Genomic DNA, 25,847 nt, shown 5'->3' with positions numbered 1-25,847 from the left:
CTGAACTCAACAACAAAATTAGTAGAAAACATTGTTACTTCAACTTTTATGCAGCAATTTTAACAATGTCATAATGATCTAAGTTTTTAGTAATTACTGTTTTCTTACCAACAATATACCCAAACCTGAACTGTTCTCCCAAACTAATACAAGAGACATTCAAATATTAGTTCAGTTCAGTTCAGTCACTCAGTCGTGTCCGACTCTTTGCGACCCCATGAACTGCAGCAAGCCAGGCCTCCCTGTCCATCACCAACTCCCAGAATCCACCCAAACCCATGTCCATTGAGTCGTTGATGCCATTCAACCATCTCATCCTCTGCCGCCCCCTTCTCCTCCTGCCCTCAATCTTTCCCAGCATCAGGGTCTTTTCCAATGAGTCAACTCTTTGCATCAGGTGGCCAAAATATTGGAGTTTCAGCTTCAACATCAGTCCATCCAATGAACACCCAGGACTGGTCTCCTTTAGGATGGACTGGTTGGATCTCCTTGCAGTCCAAGGGACTCTCAAGAGTCTCTCCAACACCACAGTTCAAAAGCATCAATTCTTTGGCACTCAGCTTTCTTTATAGTCCAACTCTCACATCCATACATGACCACTGGAAAAACCATAGCCTTGTTAAATTCTCATCATTTCATGAGGACATTCAAACTCAGATTAGTCCCTCCTCTTAACTCACCACCATGTGAGCAACCTGTCCAGAACTGAAGCCCACAAACCCTAATCCCTTCTTGGTATCCTTCAATAAGAATCCAAACCTTTCCAAAGTCGTGTGCCCTCTCTCCATTGTTAGGATACATGTGATAATTATTTGGAGAGTTTTCCCTTGCTGTACTGACCCAATAAACTTGATGTTGTTGCACTATAGGTTTATTTCTCATGGCCTTTGGCTGGTTAAGCTTTAACATGGTTATTACACATGTTTACACTTAAGTTGTGGAACAAAAAAGACAGTGAAATTTATGATGTGAATATGACAGGTTTCATAAAGAGACTATGGATAAAAGTTATTGGAATCAAGAAAGTAAAAGAAATTTGAGATCAAGTTGTCAGTTGAGATATTCAAATGATTAGAAGTTGCCATTGCTAATGACAAAGACAGAGATGGAAAGGAAAATGGTCACGCAGGTGCTAAATTCTCAGGGGATGAGCAGCAGGGAGATCAATTAGGGTTAGGTGCCAGAGGTGCCAGAGGTGCCAGAGTTGGAATGTCTTGAATCTCAAAGGAGGAAGTATCTGGGACTAAGGATAAAATAGAGTAAGGTGCAAAATGTAACATATCCAGGAGCTTCATTCCATTTGTCACATATTTGAGACACAACAATAACTTTAGGTAACTTTTCTAGATAATTATATGTTAACTCTGAAATCTCATGAATAGCCTATAAAATGTGAGTTTTAAACCCCATTTTACAGATCATAAAACTGAGCCTCAAAGAAGTTAAAAACTTTCACTCAATTCATCCACCTCAAACTGACCCCAAGTCTCCTGGGTACAAAAGCCATATCTAGTGTTTCTCAAATATTTAAATGAAGGATCACTTCCCCCTGTGTGTCCATGGGTCAATACTTGTTAGGAAAATAGTAAAATGAGAACTACTAACAAAATAAGAAAAACTAAAATACAGCAGAATAAACCCATGTAAAAAAGTTATTGGAGTCAACACAGTTAAAGTTACCTTCTCAAATTGCTATAAAGAGTACAAATGGTTCCCCACAACCTCTGTTCTTATTTGGACCTGGACTGACAATAGTTTGCCAGCCAGCACCTGCCCAGGGACTATTAGTATAGTTTGAATAACAGTGGACTCCACTTTCTTCTACTTACCTTCTGCTAACTGACTCATATTACTCCAGGGCTTTCTCCACTACCTGATGTTCTCAATTAAAGAAACTGTTTTGTCTACAGAGAGGAAATTGGAGCCCTGGTGACATTGACTCTGGTCCCCATTGCCCACCAAATTTCTATTTCGACAGTTTTTCCTCCAGGTCTCTGGACAAACCTTCCATCAGGATCCTCAGAAATATACCTCTTGTTAGGAACTGGACCTTCCATTTATGCCACCTTAATGAGAAACCCGGCTCCATGAGTCACTTCTGGAATTTATCTCAAAGGGGCAAGCATCAACAGCCTTAGGGGATTCTATTACAGCCTATGTTTTCCTCCCAGCACACAGAAAAGATCCTATCACAGAATGTATGCAACTATGTTCTTAAATGGAGGAGAGCATTTCTTGTTAATATTGTCAGGTAGTCAGTGCACAACTGCTGTAAAAGTAAGTGGAAAATGTCTGCTTTCTAAAATTCTCTTTGAAATTCAGCAACAGCAAATCTGGCTCTAAAAGGTGAGTGCAGTAATCATGGATTTTATTCAAATAATTTAAGTTTTTTGTTTGTTCAATGAGAGATGAAAAATAAAAGAAACTCAACAACTTTGTTTTGTGACCCCTGAGGAAACTGTGGCCTTAGCAAGGTTTACACTACAGGGACTAGAGACACAGACATGGAGAACAGACGTGTGGACATAGAGGGAAATTGAGGGTGGGGTGAATTGAGAGAGTAGCACTGAAACATAAACACTACCATATGTAAAATAGAAAGCTAGTGAGAAGTTGCTGTATAACACAGGTAGCTCAGATTGGTGCTCTGTGATAACCTAGAGGGGTGAGATGGGGTAGGAAGTGGGAGGAAGGTTCAAGAGGGAGGGGTTGTATGTATATGTATGGCTGATTCAAAAGGTTGTTTGCAAGAAACCGACATAACATTGTAAAGCAACTATCCTCTAATTAAAAACTAACTTTTTTTAAGGGGAAAAAAAGATATGTACTGCAGAAAGGTCATTCCAGACATACAAAGCAGACTTCCCAGGAGATCCCAGAGAAATGTGGATGGTCTGTGGCAGCCAAGCTGCTGCTAAGCTTGTGTAACTGCAGCTATGAAAAGGAAACCAGGAGAAACCACCTGATAATCAATCAGGTTGCATGCGGCTCTTTGCCCTAAAACCCCTAATTATCCACCAATATGACCCAATCATTGAAGGAAAGGATTGGGGAGAGTCAGAATCTGAAGCATGAATGGGATGCCACAGAGCTCTAGAAAGATCCCTAGGCAGTCAGTGGAGAAGAAGGGAAGGGCAAGAATCAGTTGTCATATTATGCACATGATTATTAATGACATGGTCCAGAACTAAGAAACCATCAGATCCTATACTTCCTGACTTTTTTTGGATTTGTGGAAAATCTCCTGATGTGTTCAAAGAAAACTTATATTATACTTCTCATAAAAATTTTAACTAATTGAAAATCTATCCACTATTTATTTTTGTTTAATGAAAAACATTTAGCTCTGATGTATGACAAAACACCTTTAAATACTTTGCAGATATCATTTCTTTTAATCTCACAACAAAGATATTATATGGGGACAATGATTTCCATTTTACAAATAAAAAAATATACTGGAAGTCAGAGAGATTCAAGTGTCATGTACAAGTGAAAATAATTGGCCACTGGGAGGCTCTGAAATTTCCATCTCTGGTCTCTATGACTGCTGTCAGCACAGACTGAAGCTCACACTGTGTGCACAGTGAATGCAGGATCGTCTCCACTTGAGTCAGAAGGCAAAGAGCATGCATGCTGCTCGGTGCCTGGCTCAGTCTTCAACTGAGAGTGTGTTCAGAAGCTGAGAGCAGGATTGCAAGGGCTCTGGAAAGTATGCCACAGGTGGAATGGGCAACGGATCTATGAATGTTAATTTTGGTAAAGGGGAGGCAGTGGAGGTGTGCTGGCTCTATTCAAGTTTCATTGCTTTGTCACTGAAAGGAGATGGTTTGTGTCATTAAACTCTGAAAGGAGATGGTTTGTGCCATTAGACTCATAGAGAGCAATCGAGAAACCAAAAACTTCTTTTTCTTTTTTAACATAGAATTCATAGAATTAACACCCCTGGCAATAACCTTGCCTGTCACTAGAGTAATTTAAGTGCACTTAAGGAAAATCAATCAAAAAGCTGGAACACATTCTTTAATGATCTGTAGGTTCTCAGCTGTTGGTTCATAATACCTCACAATTCATTCTGTTGAAGCCCCACCACTGGAAACCCTAAATGTTCATATTCTAAAGTATGGAATTTTTAATAAATTAAGAATTGTGAAGATATTTGGTACTTATATTTATCATTTATGGTAAATGTTTCAAACCTTAACTGAAATAATGCTGTTAGAAAACTGTCTTTCTATGAAAATTAGAAACTATAACACTGAATCAATTATTGCAGGGTTGGGTTAACATGACTCTTAAAAGCATAAAAGTAGATGTCATGGGAGTGTGTAATTTCCTTGGTTCTGTCTCATCACAACAAAAATTTGAAGCGAGGGACCAGCTCTTGGAAGGACCAGGGTTACAGGTCCGTGTTACAGCTCAGTTTTATTTAGAAAATAAAGGAAAATACATCCTCGAGATATGCCGACCCAAAAGACATGGAGAGAAAAGAGAGAGAGAGAACGCAAGAGCGAAAGAGAGCATGTGAGAGTGAGAGAGCGATTCAGAGAGACCCTGGCCTTTTGGCTCCTCTTTTTATGTGTTTTTTCCTCCTTCCCCTGGGCCTTCCCTATGTAAACTGGGCTAGGCAGGAGTGCTGTTTGTTCCACCTGAGGTTTTCACTCTGGTCCTCGGACCTTCCTTTGTTCTATTTTCATGAGCTTTTCTCTTCCTTGTCTTTTAGCCACCACCATTCTGGACTCCTTTTCCTATTCTAACTACCTAACATTAGCAAAGAAGTATATAGGGAGATACATTTCAAAAAGTAACTAAGGGTAGAATATGAAGCTCCATAAACATTGTACAAAGGAGTTGGGAAGTATATTCCACCTGGCATATGCGTTATACAAGTCATGCATAAATTCTAGTAACAGGTTTTCTCCAGCACATATTAGTCCCAAACACTAGTTATTTGTGATACAGGAATAAACACCATTTTGAGGAGACTATGTATTAATTGGGAGGAATAAAATATACGCAAGCAAAGAACAAAACAAAATCCCATAATTTAGTACAAAGAAACACAATCTAACCATCTTCAAAGCATGAGGTCAACACAAAAGAAATTTATCTAATTACACCTTAGATGTCAGAGTAGATTTTGTAGAGAAATGAACTTGGAGGAGGAGTAGAAGTCACTCAAGGTAACGATAGTGGAAAGTTGGGGGCCATCCAAGTGGGAGAACAAGGATTAAAGGCCAAATAAGACAGATGAACGGAGGAGACTGAACAGTTCAAAAAGGTTGGATTAGTGCAAGTGCTGGATGGAAACATCCTGAGAGAGAAGCAGAGAGTCATATGCAGGTGATACAGAAAGCATACACTGTGCTGTGCTAAGGAGGGTAGGCTCATCTCGGAGGCCTAAGAAATCATGACAGACTTGAAAGGATCACTTTGGCGTCACCGTTCTACTTCAGCAAGAGATTACTTTGGCAGATGTACCGTGAATTATAATGGCGCAAGAATGAAGACAACGAGGCAAACAGATGAATAAAATAAAAGAGAAAAATGAGCAGGGCCTCACCTACAGTAGGGATGCTAGCAGTGGAAATATAGGAATGGATCAATAAATTGGAGAGCTAAATTGTAGATAGTATCAATAGGATTTTATTAGATGTGGTACAATGAGAGGAAGAAGACTAGGATCACTTTGAGAGGATAACAGGCTGAAAGGCCAAGGGTCTCCAAATGGAGGAAATAGGCTACAAGTTCAGACATTTTTTCTCTCTTAAGTGGCAGAAGGAAACATACTAGTGCTATATTTTTCCCCATCTCCATACAAATTTAAAAAGAGGTTTATCTTAAAATTCTTTGTTGCCATAATGACACCTGGTTCCACCTGAACTTAACTTTTCTCAAACTTTGAGCTAACCAATGCATTTTTCTCATGGAAATGTTTGTCTTAAGCTATGTTAATGTACTATGTATTTACCCTAGACTGTCTTCAAGTCGGTTCCGCCTAAAGGCTCAGAACTGACTTGGCAAACCAATATATCATACATTGTTCTCCTAATCTATGTTAATGAAACTATACATTTGCATGGAAATCTGCCTTTCTTCAAGATTCATGTCATTTTATGACATGAATTTATCTGATTACACCTTAGATGTCAGAGTAGACATCTTAAATCATTTTATGGCCTAGGATGACCCACCTGGTGCCAATGTTATCTCAATGCATGTTGTGGGTGAGGGGCCTGGTGCCAGTCTCTGAGTTTTGAGACATTTCCATTCTCTAACTAGCAGACTGCTAGTAGCTATATAACATCTGGCTAAAGACTAGCAGGGGGGCATTCTTTATGACCCTTTCCGATGTCTGTGTCAGAAGCTTTCTCTGTCTCTTTTATACTTTAATAAAACTTTATTACGCAAAAACTCTGAATGGTCAAGCCTTGTCTCTGATCCCAAATTGACTTCTCCTCCAGAGGCCAAGAATCCCAGCATCTTTCATGGTTCAGCAATAGCCTTTCAACTTCCATGTTTCAGACATGAGCAATCGTGTGGATTGTGGATTCCACAAACACAGGACAGGAGGAATGGTCTAATGAAGGGATGAGTTTGGTCTGGGGGAGGCTGAGTTTGAGGTATTTGTGGGATTTCTAACTGAAGACTTCCAAGATGACTGAAACTATAGACCTGGATCTTGGGAGACAGATCTTTCTACAAATAAAGTTTGGAAAGGGGTTTTAGAATAAACATTAGATAAATAAAAGAAAATTACTGAGTTCCCAGAGAGTGAGGTTGAATCATTCTTCTTTTGTGTAAAGGGACAAAGGAATCCTGTAGAGCACCATATTTACAGCTAGGCAGAGGGAGAAAATAATATGAATAAGTGTAATGAATAACCAAAGAAAACCAAGAATGTGTAGAATGAAAATATTTTTTAAATCAATTTTAAAATTTCCCTCAACAGGAGCAACTCCCAGAGGACATGAAGTTTGGAAACCTCACAAGTGCGACAGAATTCATCCTTTTGGGGTTAACAGAGGATCCTACACTTTGTGTCATCTTTTTTGTGGTATTTCTAGGAATCTATGCTGTCACCTTAGTAGGCAATATCAGCATAATTATTCTAATAAGAACCTGTTCCCAGCTTCACACCCCTATGTACCATTTTCTAAGTCATTTGGCTTTTGTGGACAGTGGGTGTACCACATCCGTCACACCTATGTTGCTTATAGGATTCCTGAGACAAGGAGTGACCATCACTGCTGCTGGCTGTGAAGCTCAGCTGTGTTTTGTAGTCATGTTTGGGTCAGCTGAGTGCTTCCTGCTGGCTTCCATGGCCTATGACCGCTATGTGGCCATCTGCTTGCCCCTGCTCTACTCCACCCACATGTCCCCCAGAGTCTGTGTTCTCTTGGTGGGGGCTTCCTACCTGGGTGGGTGTGTCAATGCTTGCACATTTACTAGTTGCTTACTGACTCTGTCTTTCTGTGGGCCAAATCAGGTAGACCACTTTTTCTGTGACTTCTCCCCTCTGTTGAAACTTTCCTGCTCAGATGTCTCCACTACTGAAATTATCCCTTCCATCTCTTCTGGCTCCATCATTGTGGTCACAGTGTCTGTCATCGCTCTCTCTTACATCTGCATCCTCAGCACCATCCTGAAGATGCGCTCCACTCAAGGGAGACACAAGGCCTTCTCCACCTGCACCTCTCACCTCACCGCAGTCACTCTCTACTATGGAACGATTACCTTCATTTATGTGATGCCCAAATCCACCTACTCAATTGACCAGAACAAAGTGCTGTCTGTATTCTACACAGTGGTGATCCCCATGCTGAACCCCCTCATCTACAGTCTGAGGAACAGAGACGTAAAGGAGGCCCTGAGAAAGGCAAGTGTCAGAATATATTCTTTGGATTTGTTCTTAACATTTCTGATGACCTATAAATTTTTGTTTACCAGTATCACACTTAGGACCTACTAAATACTGCTTTACTAGGTGCTTAAATTGAAATCATAATACTTCTTATTCTCAGTTGTATACACTTATACCAGCTGGTAGGCATCTTGGAATTAGTAATAATGATAGCAATTATTTTCACTATTATGTATTAACACCTTTAGATGCCTAGGACTTTAATTTATTTAGCAAACAATAATTTCTACTTATAATATGCCAGGCCCTATTCTAGCACAATGGTATATTAGCTGGCTTATTTCACATAAAAACCATATAGTCGCAGTTCTATTATTTCTATTTGACAAATAAATTATCTGGTACACAGGTTAAGTAGATGCCCAGAATGATGCAGCTAGAAAGTTGTGCAATCAGTCTCTGAATCAAGAAAGTCTGAGTCCAAAGCACTATGTTTCTTCATTTAATTCTTACAGAAATCTCATGATGCTAATTATTAACAATTTACCTCAGTTTTACAGATGAAACTGCTGAGTCTCAGAGATATTTAATAGCTTGTCTTGAGAGATATGGACTCAAGTCTCTGATTCACTTGGAATCAAGTCCCTGGATTCTATGCATTTCTTTAGCACAGCTACTGATCTAGAGGATTTGAATAGGACAAGCAAACCTAAAGCTGTTTTTTTAAATCAGTCTTCTGAACAAACTCTACTATCAAGTTAGTCTAGATTGTGAAGACTCCAAAAACAAGGATGAGAATGGGAAACCTGATTGGTTTATATCTATAGAAATTAAGGTCTGGACACCACAATTACATAATTTGACTGGAAGTCTAACCATATTTAGCTCAGATGGTAGAGAATCTGCCTGCAATGAAGGAGACCTGGGTTCAATCCCTGTGATGGGAAGATCCTCTGGAGAATGGAATTCAACCCACTCCAGTATTCTTGCCTGGAGAATCACGTAGACAGAGGAGCCTGGCAGCCTACCATCCATGGACTTGTAAAGAGCTGGACATGACTGAGTGACTAACACTTTCTTCTAATGATATTTGAGGACATGTTACGAATATTCCCATTTGGCGTAATGTAGCTTTCCTTAGCTGTAGAAGTTTAAAAGGGTATCTGAAATCTAAGCACTGCAATTAATATGCTAGCAGCATTCATGGTTCCATAACATAGATGTATAAAAAATTAATACCCATTAATTAAACTAGAAGTGCTGCCAAAGATTGTGGTAAATGTAAAACTTACATAATAATCTACCCTCATTTACATCATCACCATGAGACCGGAAGGAAGAAGAGGGACTTTTCTGGAGTTCAGGAGCTCCCAACTCAATGTAAATACTGAGACAACTTTTTAGACCATCTGAAATCGAGACAGATTATAAAAGTCCTTGACTCAGTATAACGGGGTGAAACAAGTAAGGATTGGGAAACATAGAAAGAAGCAAATGGGATATTATTTATAATACATTGCTAAGTTAATTCTGCTAAGTATTGAGGCTTTTGAACTGTGGTATTGGAGAAGACTCTTGAGAGTCCCTTGGACAGCTAGGAGATCAAACCAGTAAATCCTAACGGAAATCAGTCCTAAATATTCATTGGAAGGACTCATGCTGAAGTTGGAGTTCCAATAATTTGGCCACATAATGCAAAGAACTGACTTACTGGAAAAAACCCTGATGCTGGGAAAGATTGAAGGCATGAGAAGGGGACAACAGAGGATGAGATGGTTGGATGGCATCACTGACTCAATGGATATGAGTTTGAGCAAGCTCCAGGAGTTGGTCATGGACAGGGAAGCCTGGTGTGCTGCAGTCCATGGAGTTGCAAAGAGTCAGACATGACAGAGAGACTGAAGTTAAAATGTAGAGTATCTATCATAAAATTGCAAAATTAAGTGGAAACATACAAAGGCTAAATGAAACAAGGATAAATTAAACATGTGAAATGATCAAATAATGGATAAAGAAAAATTTATCTAACCACAACACTCTTGACACCAACTTTGTGGTCTTTTCCCCCCATACCAACCAGCTGGAATACTGGTATGTTCTAAGTATCCAGACATCAAACTGATGCTTTATTCTTTCATTCAATTGTGACACTAACTGCCTGGAGGTAGGGTCAGACTTCACAGGCTTAAGGCTCAGTTCCACAACTCTGCCCTCCCTTCTGACACCAATTGCAAGTAATGGGTCCCCAAGGTCCCCACACTTTTGTCCAACTTGGCTACAAAGTCAAGGATTGCCACAGGCCTCTTCCAGGTATGATAGTTTGCTAGAATGACTCAACAAAATTCTCTGAAGCATCTGCTTACATTTACCAGTTTAACATAAAAGATATTATAAAGGATAAATGAACAGTCAGATGGAGAGACACACCACACCACGTCTGGAAGGGTCTCCAGGGCAGGAGTTTCTATCACCAGGAAGCTAAAATGTATAATTTGGAGTGTATAAGCCTTCTAGCACGTGAATCTGTTGACCAAATTGGAAGCTCTCCACCTCATAGTTTAGGAGCTTTATAGAGGCTATGTAAAAAGTCTCCAATCACTCCAGCCTCACTGCAGAAACACATGTGAACATAAAGTTCCAAGCTTCTAATCATGGTTTGATCTTTTTGGTGACCAGTCCTCACCCAGAAGCTGTACAGAATCCCACCGAGGGTCTTCTCATTCAAACAAAGACCCTCCTATCACCTAGGAGGTTCCAATGGATTCAGGAGCCGTGTGTCAGGAACCAGGTTTAAAGAACAAATATTTGAGCAAAAGATGCTTCTAGCACCCCTGTCATTCAGGAAATTACAAGAGTTTAGAGGCCTGTGTTAGGAACTGGGGGTAGAGACCTCAGGTATTTCTATTATGTCACATTCCACCCCCTGCTATGTGGCTATGGAACCCACACAAGGTTCCATAAATGACCATAAAAGAATGAAATTACTGGCATATTATTAGAATTCTATTGGGTCATTAATAACTATTCAGTTCATCATCATAACATATGAAAAGGTCTCTCAAAGTGAGGTTATTCATGTTTACAGGCTTCCATTTGATCTTGTCAGGTTCTAAACACAGCAACACATGGCTGCACTCTTTCAGGCATGTGTTTTAATTGAGTTAGAAGTCAGAATTATTACTTGCTTTGAGTCTCTTTTGAGGCATTAATAGAATACTGAATTTTTCATAAATAGCAGTTGCAATTGTCGTGTAAAAATCCTAAGTGCATATGACTCACATGATTTCTGGAGCTTTGATTATGTGAACTCTCAAATCCTGAATACAAGACTAGCTTCCCTCTGGGCATTTTGGACCCATAGTTCAGAGGTCAGTGTGTTTTGCAGCTTACCTGAGTTATCACGTGAGCATTGCTAATTGGGAATTATGTGACAAACAATTTTCAGATCTGTTAATATTTATAGATATGTCTTGGCATATTTATTATGGTAATTCTAGGGAAGAGTTAAAGAGGTGGCCCCAAACATTGATAATTCCCTGCCATGGTGACCTCCAACTACAAGAGGAATATTTAATCAAGGCTTTTTTGGTTATTTTACATGTAGATATGGGATAGTCAGGCTTCCCTGGTAGCTCAGCTGGTAAAGAATCTGCCTGCAATGCAGGAGACCTCGGTTCGATTCTTTGGTCAGGAAGATCTCCTGGAAAAAGAATAGGCTACCCACTCCAGTATTCTTCCTAGAGAATCCTCATGGACAGAGAAGCCTGGAGGGTTACAGTCCATGGTGTCACAAAGAGTTGGACAGGACTAAGCGACAAAACACAGCACAGCAGATGGGATAGTCATTCATTCATTTATTTCAAAAACACTAGTTGAGCTCTTATTATACTCTAGAAACTGAGTAAGCACTGAAGATATTTTGATAAATGAACAGAGATATAATGTGTAATAGAGCAGAGTTCTCATGTAGCTTAGATTTTAGTGGCAGAGACAGTAGGGAATAAATAAACATTATAAATGTAGAACACATTAGTGGGTGGAAGACACAAATCAGTTGGGTTGCTATGACTTATAAAAGGTAACTGCTGGTATGGGTGGTGAATTCTTAGTGAGTATGACAGGGAAGGCCACTTGGAGGAAGTAACAGTTGAATAGAATGTTGAAAGATAAGAAAGACACATTGACATGGATACTGGAGAGAAAGGTGCAGACAGAAAACAGCACATGCAAAGATTCTGAGAAGCTCAAGAAATAAAGAGGCTGTGGCAAACCAGGGGGAGAGAGATACACAGAGAGTCAATCATGCGGTGCTCCACTGACCAGGGAAAAATATTTGAATTTCACTATAAAAGGAATGGAAAGCCATTAAATGTTTTTTAAATAGTTCCAATGTGAATGTTTTTTAAAGATCATTCTTGTTGTTAATCATAAGAGGGAGAAGGGGGAACAGGAGGCACTGAAGTTATTAGTTAAGATCTGAGATGCTGCTGCATTGTACTAGGGTGGTTGCAGTTTTGCTGGAGAGGAATTCACCTATTCAGCATAGTTTCTGTGAAGAACAACACTGCATAAGCAGAAAGTGAAAGTCGCTCAGTCATGTCTGACTCTTTGTGACCCCATGGTTTATCCAGTCCATGGAATTCTCCAGGCCAGAATACTAGAGTGGGTAACCTTTCCCTTTTCCAGGGGATCTTCCCAACCCCTGGATTGAACCCAGGTCTCCCACATTGCAGCCAAATTTTTTACCAGCTGAGCCACAAGGGAAGCCCTCTTTACCTAAGCTATATGTTTCTGGCTGCAATACAGGAGACCTCAGTTTGATTCCTGAGTCAGAAAGATCAACTGGAGTAGGGATAGACTCTCCACTCCAATATTCTTGGGCTTCTGTAGTGGCCCAGCTGGTATAGAATCTGCCTGCAATGCAGGAGACCTGGGTTCGATCCCTGGGTTGGGAAGATGCCCTAGAGAAGGAAAAGGCTACCCACTCCAGTATTCTGGCCTGGAGAATTCCATGTAGTATAGTCCATGAGGCAGCAAAGAGTTGAACACCACTGAGCAATTCTCACTTTCACTTAGGTAAAGATTCAAAAAGGACTTGCTGATGTATTAGTGTGAGAGGTTAAAATTAAAAGGAGTTTAGAACTCTGGAGTTTGGGGGTTGAGATTATTTGGTGAGTGTGAATGGTATATCATTTATTAGCTGAAGAAAAGTAATATGTAGCTTATCTATGACTGCATGACTGGTCACTCAAAGCCATTTTATTGTATTATATTGTGAGTCACTTCACCAGCCCCACATGCATTAATAAGAGTCACTAGGTGATATTCAAGTGGCATCTGGTCACGTCTCAAGAGTCCAGGTAGCTTCACTCAGATGCTTGGCATCTTGGCGGGATGGCTTAACAGCCTCTCATTCTCCGTAACTGTTAGAATCTCTCTCTATGGTCTTACCAGCAGAGTAGCTGAATTTCTCACATGGTGTCTTGGGACTTTAGCAAGTGTCCCAAGAGAATAAAAATGAAGGTGTGGTGTTTCCCATGACCCAGCCTCAGGAGACCCACGACGTTACTTACACTGTCATCTATTTGTAAAAAAATCATTAAAGCTAGTTTAGATTCTAGAAATGGGGTGCGTGAGGTGTTTCTAAAGGATGTAGGATTTCTTTATCAGGTGATGAAACTGTTCTAAAATTGACCATTGTGATTGTTGCATATATCTGTGAATAGTCTATAAACTATTCACTTGTATTCTTTAAATCAGTCAATTGTTGATATGTAAGTTATATCTCAAGAAAATTGTTTTTTAAAAAAACTTAGATGGCTTTCAGTGTATCAAATTATAACTCATTCAATTAGATAAAGCCCTAAAGCCCATGCTCTGCAACAAGAGAAGCCACCACAATGAAGGGTGGCCCCTGCTCACCACAACTAGAGAAAGCCCATGCACAGCAACAAAGACCCAGCAGAGCAAAAACAAATACAGAAATAATATTTTTAAAATAAATAAATAAGCTATACAGCATGGAAAATACAGTCAAGATTTTATAACTTTAAATGTATATGTAATCTACGAAAATATTGAATCACTATGCTGTCCTAAAACTAATACAACATTATAAATCAAGCATACTTTAATACAAAAATAATAAAGTTTAAAGTAAAATTCTTAAAGGAAATAAAATAAGACATCCAAATGACCAACAGTAACATGAAACATGCTCTTTGCTAATTACCAAGGTGATGCAAATCAAAACCACAATGAAATATTGTCTCACACCTCTTAGAATGGCTATCAACAAGATAAGAGATAGCGGGTGTTGGCAAGAATATGCAGATAAGGAAATCTTTGTAGACTGCTAGTTGAAATGCACAGTGGTACAAAAAAAAATTTTTTAATTAGAACTATATATGATTCAGCAATTCCACTTTGGGGTATATATGAAAAAGGAAATGAAAAGAGGAGTTTGAATAGACATCTGCACTCCTACATTTATTGCAGCATTACTCCACAATAGCCAAGGTATGAAAACAAACTGACCATCAACAGAGAAATAGAGCTAAGAAGAACTTCAAATTGATTCTTAACACAATCAGTCAAAAGGGATGTGCAAATTAAATTGAAAGACTTAATGCTACCCACATATTAGAATAGGTGTTTTTAAAAAAAAAATAAAATAAATAACTGACAATAGCAATCCTGGAAAGGACCCAGAGCAAATAGAACTTAAATACAAACCTGGTAGGAATGAAAATGGTACAGCCATTTTGAAAAAAGAAGTTTTGCAGTATCTTATAAACATATACTAACCATAACACACGGCAATTACAATCCTAAATTTTGTCAAAGAGAAATGAAAATACATGACTACGCAATGACCTACATAGAGATATTTAGAGAAGCTTTATTCCTAATTGCCAAAACCTAGGAAATCCTAGAAAATGTGTATCACTGACTAAACAGGTAAAGGTGTTACTTTCATGCAATGACTAAGTTTGAGAGAATTATAACACAGTCCAGACACTACAACCTGTCCTTCACAATAGCCAGCACATCATTCAGGGTTGCTGACAAATTATAGATAAGAGAGGGGATATATTGTCTTTACTCAAGATATGGATGAAAATGAACCTCAAGGAAAGACTGAAAGTAGAAATGTAAGCCTCCATCTCAAGAAGCTTGAAAAGGAACAACAAATAAATAAGAAAAAAGCATATGGAATTCCTTGGTGGCCCAGGGTGAAGACCCATGTTTTCACTGCTGGGGTCATGGGTTCAATCCCTAGTGGGAGAAGTTAGACCCACAAGCCACACAACATGGCCAAAAAAACATATGAGTAATGAATAAAAAATATAAATCAAAGAAATAGAAAACATGTCCCACAGAGAAAATGTATTTATAATTTAATTCATTGGAAAGGTTAATAAAATTGAAAAGTCCATAGAACTATTAATTAAGGAAAAGGTAAAATATTAATTATACAAATAATACATGTGAAGAGGGATATAGATATACATTCTGCCCACATATTAAGAAGGTTAAAACAGATATTTTGAAAAATTTATATCAATAAATGTAGTAATTTAGTTGGATGGCATCACCAACTAAAAGGGCATGAGTTTGAGCAGGCTCCAGGAGTTAGTGATGGACAGGGAAGCCTGGCATGCTGCAGTCCATGGGGTCACAAAGAGTTGGACACGACTGAGCAACTGAACTGAACTGAAATTTAGTAAACAATGAGAAGTAAATATTTTCAGACTTAAATTAAATTCAGACTTAAAGAAAGTAGGGAAAACCACTAGACCATTCAGGTATGACCTAAGTCAAATCCCTTACAATTATACAGTGGAAGAGAGAACTAGATTTAAGGGACTAGATCTGATAGACAGAGTGCCTGATGAACTATGGTCAGAGGTTTGTGACACTGTACAGGAGAGAGGGATCAAGACCATCCTCAAGAAAAAAAAAAATGCAAAAAAAGCAAAATGGCTGTCAGAGGAGGCCTTACAAAGCCAAAAGCAAAGGAGAAAAGGAAAGATATTTCCATTTGAATGCAGAGTTCCAAAGAATAGCAAGGAGAGATATGAAGCTTTCCTCAGTGATCAGTGCAAAGAAATAGAGGAAAACAATAGAATGGGAAAGACCAGATAGCTCTTCAAGAAGATCAGAGATACCAAGGGAACATTTCATGCAAAGATGGGCTCAATAAAGGACAGAAATGGTATGGACCTAACAGAGACAGAAGATATTAAGAAGAGGTGGCAAGAATACACAGAAGTATACAAAAAATATCTTCACAACCCAGATAATCACTATGGTGTGATCACTCACCTAGAGCCAGACATCCTGGAATGTGAAGTCAAGTGAGCCTTAGGAAGCATCACTACAAACAAAGCTAGTGGAGGTGATGGAATTCCAGTTGAGCTATTTCAAATCTTGAAAGATGATACTGTGAAAGTGCTGCACTCAATATGTCAGCAAGTTTGGAAAACTCAGCAGTGGCCACAGGACTGGAAAAGGTCAGTTTTCATTCCAATCCCTAAGAAAGGCAATGCCAAAGAATGCTCAAACTACTGCACAATTGCACTCATGTCACATGCTAGTAAAGTAATGCTCAAAATTCTCCAAGTTAGGCTTCAACATTATGTGAACTGCGAACTTCCAGATGTTCAAGCTGGTTTTAGAACAGGCAGAGGAACCAGAAAGCCAATTGCCAACATCCGCTGGATCATTGAAAAAGCAAAAGAGTTCTAGGAAAACATCTATTTCTGCTTCATTGACTGTGCCAAAGCCTTTGACTGAGTAGATCACAATAAACTGTGGAAAATTCTGAAAGAGATGGGAATACCAGACCACTTGACCTGCCTCTTGAGAAATCTGTATGCAGGTCAGGAAGCAACAGTTTGAACTGGACATAGAACTACAGACTGGTTCCAAATAGGAAAAGGAATACATCAAGGTTGTATATTGTCACTGTGCTTATTTAACTTATATGCAGAGTATATTATGAGAAACACTGGGCTGGAGGAAGCACAGGCTGGAATCAAGATTGCCAGGAGAAATATCAGTAACCCCGGATATGCCAATGACACCACTCTTATGACAAAAAGTGAAGAAGATCTAAAGAGCCTCTTGATGAAAGTGAAAGCGGAGAGTGAAAAACTTGGCTTAAAGTTCAACATTCAGAAAACACACATCATGGTGTCCAGTCCCATCTCTTCATGGCAAATAATTGGGGAACCAGTGGAAACAGTGGCTGACTTTATTTTTGGGGGCTCTAAAACCACTGCAGATGGTGACTGCAGCCATGAAATTAAAAGACGCTTACTCCTTGAAAGAAAAGTTATGACCAACCTAGAGAGCATACTAAAAAGCAGAGACATTACCTTGCCAACAAAGATCTGTTTAGTCAAGGCTATGGTTTTTCCAGTAGTCATGTATGGATGTGAGAGTTAGACTGTGAAGAAAGCTGAGCGCTGAATAATTGATGCTTTTGAACTGTGGTGTTGGAGAAGACTCTCAAGAGTCCCTTGGACGGCAAGGAGATTCCAAACTTTCCATTAAAGGAAATCAGTCCTGAATATTAATTGAAAGGACTGATGTTGAGGCTGAAACTCCAAAATTTTGTCCACCTGATGCAAAGAGCTGACTCATTTGAAAAGACCCTGATGCTGGGGAAGATGAGAGGTGAGAGAGGAGGCTGACAGAGGATGAGATGGTTGGATCACATCACCGACTCAATGGACATGAGTTTGAGTGAACTCCGGTAGTTGGTGATGGACAGGGAGGCCTGGTGTGCTGCAGTCCATGGGGTCAGACACCACTGAGCGACTGAACTGAAGTGAAATATTTTCTAGAGAAACACAGTTTGTGGGACTGGAAAAAAAAAAATCCCTGTCATTCTTCAGGCTGGGAGGATGGACATAGAATAATCTAGCAAAAAGATTAGTAGAAAACATTATTTCTTCAACTTTTATGCAGCAATTTTAACAATGACATAATGATCTAATTTTTCAGTAATTATTGCTTTCTTATCAACAATATACCCAAACCTGAAATGCTCTTCCCATCTAATACAAGAGACATTAAAATGTTAAATTGTCATCATTTCATGATAACTTTCAACCTCAGATTAGTCCCTCCTGTTAATCTCACCACCAAATCAGCAAACTGGCCAGAACTGAACCCCATGACACCTAATCCCTTCTTGGTATCCTTCAATAAGAATCCAAACCTTTCAAAGGCATGTACTTTCTCTTCATTGTCAAGAGACATGTGGTAATTATTTGGAGAGTTCTCCCTGATGGCTCAGTTGGCTCAGAATCCTGCCTGCAATTCAGGAGACCCAGGTTCAATCCCTGGGTGTGGAAAATCCCTGGAGAAGGAAATGGCAACCCACTACAGTAATTCTTGCCTGGAGAATCCCATGGACAGAGGAGCCTGGTGGGCTACAGTCCATGGGGTTACAAAGAGTCGGACACGATTTATCAACTAGACCACCACCCTTGCTGTGCTGACCCAATAAACTTGATGCTGTTGCACTATAGGTTTATTTCTCATGGCCTTTGGCTGGTTAAGCTTTAACATGGTCATCACATATGTTTACACTTAAGTTGTGGAACAAAAAAGACAATTAGTGAAATTTATGATGTGAATATGACAGGTTTCATAAAAAGACTATGGATAAAAGTTATTGGAATCAAGAAATTAGAAGAAATTTGAGATCAAGTTGTCAGTTGAGATTAGAAGTTGCCATTGCTCATGACAAAGACAGAGATGGAGAGGAAAATGGTCATGCAGGTGCTAACTTCTCAGGGGATGAGCAGCAGGGAGATCAATAAGGGTTAGGTACCAGATGCCAGAGTTGGAATGTCTTGAATCTCAAAGGAGGAAGTATCTGGGACTAAGGATAAAATAGAGTAAGGTGCAAAATGTAACACATCCAGGAGTTTTGTTCCATTTGTCACATATTTGAGACACAACAATAACTTTAGGTAACTTTTCTAGATAATTATATGTTAACTCTGAAATCTCATGAATAGCCTATAAAATGTGAGTTTTAAACCCCATTTTACAGATCATAAAATTGAGTCTCAAAGAAGTTAAAAACTTTCACTCAACTCATCCACCTCAAACTGACCCCAGGTCTCCTGGGTACAAAAGCCATATCTAGTATTTCTCAAACTATTTAAATAAAGGATCACTTCTCCCTGGGTATCCATGGGTCAATACTTGTTAGGAAAATAGTAAAAGGAGAACTACCAACAAAATAAGAAAAATGAAAATACAACAGAATAAACCCATGTAAAAAGTTATTGGAGTCAACACACTTAAAGTTACTTTCTCAAATTGCTATAAAGAGTACAAATGGTTCCCCACAACCTCTGTTCTTATTTGGACCTGGACTGACAATAAACAATTTGCTAACCAGCACCTGCCCAGGGACTATTAGTATACTTTGGTTAACAGTGGACTCTGCTTTCTTCCGCTTGCTTTCTGCTAACTGGCCCATATTACTCCAGGGCTTTCCCCACTACCTGATGTTCTCAATTAAAGAAACTGTTTTGTCTACAGAGAGCCCTGGTGGCACTGACTCTGGTCCCCATCGCCCACCAAATTTCTATTTAGACAGTTTTTCCTCCAGGTCTCTGGACAAGCTTCCATCAGGATCCTCAGAAATATACCTTTTGTTAGGAAATGGACCTTCCATTTATGCCACCTTAATGAGATACCTGGCTTCATGAGTCACTTCTGGAGAACAGTCCGAGGAATTTATCTCAAAGGGGCAAGCAACAACAGCCCTGGGGGATTCCATTAGAGCTTTTCCTCCCAATACACACACAAGACACTCATCATCACAGAAAGTATGTAACTGTGTTTCTAAGTGGAGGAGTGCATTCAATGGTTAACACTGTTCAGTGCACAACTGCTATACAAGTAAGTGGAAAACAGCTGCTTTATAAAATTCTCTTTGGAATTCAGCATAAGTAATTCTGGCTCTAAAAGGAGAATATAAATTTTTACTTTTTCAATGAGAAATTAAAATAAGAGAAACTCAACTTTATGACCCCTGTGGAAACTGTGGCCTCAGCAATATTTGCACTGCAGAGAATAGAGACACAGACATAGAAACAGACTTGTGGACCCAGCAAAGGAAAGAGGGTGGGACAGATTGAGAGAGTAGCATTGAAACCTATACACTACCGTATGTAAAGCAGATAGCTAATGGGAAGTTGCTGTATAACACAGGGGCCTCAGCTCAGTGCTCCGTGATAACCAAGAGGGGTGAGATGGGGTAGGGGATGGGAGGGAAGTGCAAGAGGGAGGGGACAATGTATACTTATGGCTGATTTGTGTTGTTGTATACCAGAAACCATACAACGTTGTAAAGCAAGTACCCTCAAATTTAAAAAAAAAAAATTAAGAGGGGAAAAAAAAAAGATTTTCACCGTAGAATGGTCATTCTGGGCACCCAAAGAAGACCTTCCCAGGAGAGCCCAGAGAAGTGTGAATTGTCTTTGGCAGGCAAAGCCACTGCTAAGCTTGTGTAACTGTAGCTATGAAAAGGAAATAAGGAAGAAATGACTTGATATTCAGGTTTATGAGGTTCTTAGCCCTTTGCCCACTGATATTCTTCAAATGTGACCCATTTGTTGAGGGAAAGTATTGGGAAGAGTCAGAATCCCTGAGTCAGATAGGGAAGCATAAATGGGATGCCACTGAGCTCTAGGAAGACCCATAGGTAGCCAGCAGAGAGGAAGGGAAGGGCAAGAATCAGTTGTTATATTATGCATATAACTATGAATGACATGGTCCAGAACCAAGAAAGCAACAGATACTATACTTCCTGACTTCTTTTGGATTTGTGAAAAATCTTCTGACATGGGTTGAAAGAAATCTTATACTTCTCATAAATATTTTAAATAACTGAAAATCTATCCACTCTTCATTTTTACTTAATGAAAAATAGTTACTTAGCTCTGATGTATGACCACACACCTTTAAATACTTTGCAGATGTTATTTCTTTTATCTCACAACAAAGATGCTATATGGGGACAATTATTCTCATGTTACAAATTAAAAAAAAAAAAAACTGGAAGTCAGAGAGATTTAAGTGTCATGTGCAAGTGTCACTGGGAGCATCTGAGTTTTCTGTCTCCAGTCTCCATGACTGCTGTCAGCACAGGTTGAAGCTCACACTGTGTGCACAGTGAATGCAGGATTGGCCTCCCTTAACTCTGCTTAAGTCAGAAGGCAAAGAGCACACATCCTTCTCAGTGTTTGGCTCAATCCTCAGATGAGAGTATGTTCAGAGGCTAAGAGGAGAAATGTGACAGACGGGAAAAGCATGCCACAGGTGGAATGGGCAGAGATTCTATGAATGTTAATTTTGGAGAATGGAAGGCAGTGGAGGTGTGCTGGCTGTATTCAAGCATGTCAGTGTTTTGATACCAAAAGGAGATGATTTGTGCCATTAAAACTCACTGAAGATCAAATGATAAAACTAAAAACATATTTTTCATGATAGAGCTAACACCCCTGGTAGTAAGCTTGCTTGTCACTAGAGTAATTTAAATGTGTTTAATGTAGACCAGTCAGAACACATTCTTTAATGAGCCATAGATTCTACCTCACAATTCATTCTGCCAAAGAACTGAGTTCTGGCACTTGAACACTAAATACTTTCTTATTCTAAAGTAAGAAATTTTTTAGAAATTAAGAATTTTGAAGACATTTGTACTGATATTTATCATTTGTGTTAAATATTTCAAGCTTTAAGAATTGAAATAATATTGTTAACATAAAATTTTCTATGAAAATTAGAACCAATAACACTGAATAGAAAATGTCAATGCTATATGACTCTTAAAAGCACAAGTTAAAGGAAGCTAAAGGAGATGTTTTATTTTTTAGATATTATTTATTTTTTAGCTTATCAATTGGGTAAATATAGCTTTCTTTTATAATTTTCACTCAATCTTTAGTAACCATGAAAATATTGCACTGGAGTGTATTAATTTGTTTATTCTTATAATTTATCATTAATTCTGTTTTCTCAAGACTACCTCAAAACACAAAAACTTTGCATTTGTCACAACACAGTGACAAAACATGAGAAGGTACTAAGCTCTTTACTGAAACTACAGCCAAGAAGTCAACAAATGAAGATAGTTTAGCATGTTGATTCAGTATTTTCTTTATTGTGAATTATGGGGATACTCAAATTAGAGCACAGAATATACTTTTGAATTATGCCTTATATATCTAGGAATGTGTGTTTTGTAATGCTATCCTCCTGATGCTTTACCCAATTTGTGGGATTACAACAGTTAAGTTAAAAGTTGTGAACAGCTATGTGTCCAAAATTAGTGGGTGATTAAATTAAGGGCTAGTAACTCATTATCATGATATCCAGTAACTCATTATCACTAGTAACATCATTATCATGAGATCTCAAATATTATGTGAGGAATTATAATGTGATAAACTTTTTATGAGTTTCCCTGGTGGCTCATTGGTAAATAATCTGCCAGCCAATGCAGGAGACACAGTTTAGATCCCTGGGTTGGGAAAATCCCCTGGAGAAGTAAATGACAACCCACTCCAGTTTTCTCGCCTAGAAAAGTCCTTGCACAGAGGAGCATGGCAGGCTACAGTCCATGGGGGCATAAAAGTGTCAGACAAAACTTAGTAACTATGCAACAACACAGTTTTTACATGAAATGCAAAGAAAAATAATGACATTAAACTTACATATACAATATCATAGAAGTTGTATTAAAATATATTGTATGTGTGCTCAGTCGCTTCAGTCATATCCAACTCTTTGAGACCCTATGAACTGTAGCACACCAGGCTCCTCTGCCCATGGGATTCTCCAAGCAAGAATGCTGGCATGGGTTGCCATGCCCTCCTCCAGGGGATCTTCCCAAACCAGGGATCTAAGTGAAGTGAACCTCACTCAGCCATGTTCAACTCTTTGTGACGCCATGGACTATATATAGTCCATGGAATTCTCCAGGCCAGAATGCTGGAGTGGGTGGCAGATCTCTTCTCCAGCAGATCCTCCCAACTCAGAAATCAACCAGAGTCTCCTGCATTGCAGGCAGATTCTTTACCAACTGAGCTATCAGGGAAGCCCATCCAAATATATTAGAAGAAAAAATACATAGGAATAAATTACCAAGTTTGTAATAATTAACTTGTGTAATAGTAGCCAGATTCCAGAGGAATGTTTCTTTTTAATTTTCAAGTGTTCACCCTCAATGTAATTATACAATTTTCATTTAGAAACAGCACAAACAATTATTTTCCTTACACCACTCTTACAGACTTTTTGTACATTAATAATGTGTTTAATGTCTTTCTTCTCTACAAGGAACCTAAATTTTATTCATTTCTGGTTCCCCACAGTATATTCATTATATTGTATAAATCATGCATGAATTTATTTAGCAAGCTTTTCTTTAGCACAGTTTGTTCCCAAGCACTATTATTTGTGACACAGGGATAAAATGCATCATTGTTGAGGAGAATGTGTATTAATTGGAGGCAGCAAAATGCAAAAATGCAAACAACAACAAAAACCATAACCCAGGTATAAACAGTGGCAAACTAGACAACTTCAAAGTGTGATATCAACACAAAGGAAAGTTTTCTGATTGTCCCTTAGAAGGCAAAGAAAGCTTTGCAGATAAATGAATCTTAAGGATGAATGAAGTCATCCAGGGTAATGACAGCGGGAGACTGGAGGGCCATCCAAGTGAGAGAGCAAAGACTGAGGGCCAGAGAGGGTAAAGTGCACTGAGGGGACTCTAACAAGTTCTGGAAGTTGGATTAGTGCAAGTGTGGATGGAAACATCCTGAGAGACAAGCAAAATGTCCTATGCAGGGGACACATCAGGAAGTGTACACTGTCCTCTGCTAAGGAGGTTAGGTTTCCTCCTGCAGGCTGGAGAAATCATGAAAGTCTTAAAAGCATGCCTTTGGTATCACCCTTTCATTTGAGCAAGAGATCACCTTGGCAGATATATTGTGAATTATAAGGACACAAGAATGAAGACAAGGAGGTAAACAGGTGAATAAAATAAAGAGGAAAAATGAACACAGTCTCAACTAAAGCAGGGACACTAGCAGTGGAAGTATGGAGATGGATAAATAAATGGGGAACAAAATGGTAGATAAAATCATTAGGATTTTATTAGATGCAGTACAATGTGAGGAATAAGACGAGGACCACTCACATATTTCAGACACAAGAGATTGGGTGGATTGTGGTGGTATTCCACAGATTCAGAACACAGGAGGAGTGGTCCAAGGAAGGGATGAGTTTGGTCTGGAGGAGGCTGAGTTAGGGTATTTCTTGGATCCTCAACTGGAGACTTTCAAACAATTATTGAAACTATGCATCTGGATAGTAGAAGAGAGTTCTAAGATTCAGAGTTAAAGAGGTGTTTTAAAGTAAATGGTGGATAAATAAGAGAATAAAATTGAGACCACCAGAGAGTGAGGTTGAATCATTCTTTATGTAAAAAGCAAAGAAACAAAAAATCAAAACATCATCTACAGCATCATAGTTACAGACCGGGCAGAGGAAGTAAACACTATGAATGGCTCCAAGGTATAACCAAAGAAATTCAGGAACAGCTAAAGAAAACTGGAAATGTGTAGGAAGAAAGCATAAAACGAGTGAACATTCATATTTCCTTCAACAGGAACAATTCCCAGAGGACATGGAGGTTGGGAACCACACCAGTGTGACAGAGGTCATCCTTTTGGGGTTAACAGAAGATCCTACACTTTGTGTCATCCTCTTTGTGGTCTTTCTAGGCATTTATGTCATCACCTTAATAGGCAATATTAGCATAATCACTTTAATAAGAAGCTGCTCCCACCTTCACACCCCCATGTACTTCTTTCTTAGTCACTTGGCTTTTGTAGACATTGGGTTTTCCACATCCATCACACCTATCATGATTATAGGACTTCTGAAACATAGATTGGCCCTCCCAGTTGCTGGCTGTGAAGCCCAGCTTTGTTCTGGGGTCACATTTGGGACAGCTGAGTGCTTCCTGCTGGCTGCCATGGCCTATGACCGCTATGTGGCCATCTGCTTGCCCTTGCTCTACTCCACCCACATGTCCTCCAGAGTCTGTGTTCTCCTGGTTGGGGTATCCTACCTGGGTGGGTGTGTCAATGCTTGGACATTTGCTAGTTGCTTACTGACTCTGTCTTTCTGTGGGCCGAATCAGGTAGATCACTTTTTCTGTGACTTCTCCCCTCTGTTGAAACTTTCCTGCTCAGATGTCTCCACTGTTGAAATTATCCCTTCCATCTCTTCTGGCTCCATCATTGTGGTCACAGTGTCTGTCATCGCTCTCTCTTACACCTGCATCCTCAGCACCATCCTGAAGATGCGCTCCACTCAAGGGAGACACAAGGCCTTCTCCACCTGCACCTCTCACCTCACTGCAGTCACTCTCTACTATGGAACGATTACCTTCATTTATGTGATGCCCAAATCCAGCTACTCAACTGAGCAGAACAAAGTGCTGTCTCTGTTCTACACAGTGTTGATCCCCATGTTGAACCCTCTCATCTATAGTCTGAGGAACAGAGACGTAAAGAAGTCCCTGAGAAAGCAAGTGTCAGAATATATTCTTAGGATATATTCTTAACATTTCAGATGACCTATAAATTTTTGTTTACTGGTAGCATACCAATTGCTTAAATTGAAAACACAGTAATTCTTCTTTAAAATTTTATTGAAGCATAGTTGATTTATAATGTGTTAACCTCTGATGTGCAGCAGAGAGACTCACAGATACATATATATATATTCTTTCTCATATTCTTTTCCATTATGGTTTATCACAGGATATTGAATATAGTTCCCTGGGCTATACAGTAGGACCTTGTTGTTTATCAGTCCTATTTTTACTAGTTTGCATCTGCTTGCTAATCCCAAACTCCCAATCCTTCCC

The 25,847-nt window shown here is 39.2% G+C and overlaps 1 protein-coding gene and 1 pseudogene across 1 annotated transcript; both read left to right on the top strand.

Moving 5' to 3' along the window:
• Window positions 1-6,970: 6,970 nt before the first annotated feature.
• Window positions 6,971-7,916, top strand: LOC138420493 (olfactory receptor 5P1-like; annotated as a pseudogene).
• Window positions 7,917-24,596: 16,680 nt separating this feature from the next.
• LOC138420490 (olfactory receptor 5P1-like) lies at window positions 24,597-25,541 on the top strand. Its single transcript, XM_069553731.1, has one exon. It carries the CDS (start codon window positions 24,597-24,599, stop codon window positions 25,539-25,541), a length of 945 nt encoding a protein of 314 aa, XP_069409832.1.
• The last annotated feature ends 306 nt before the right edge of the window (window positions 25,542-25,847 follow it).

This window comes from Ovis canadensis, chromosome 15 (genome assembly GCF_042477335.2).
Source record: "Ovis canadensis isolate MfBH-ARS-UI-01 breed Bighorn chromosome 15, ARS-UI_OviCan_v2, whole genome shotgun sequence".
NCBI lineage: Eukaryota > Metazoa > Chordata > Mammalia > Artiodactyla > Bovidae > Ovis > Ovis canadensis.
Note: the sequence above shows the minus strand (reverse complement) of the source record. Positions and strands in the feature narration are given on the sequence as shown.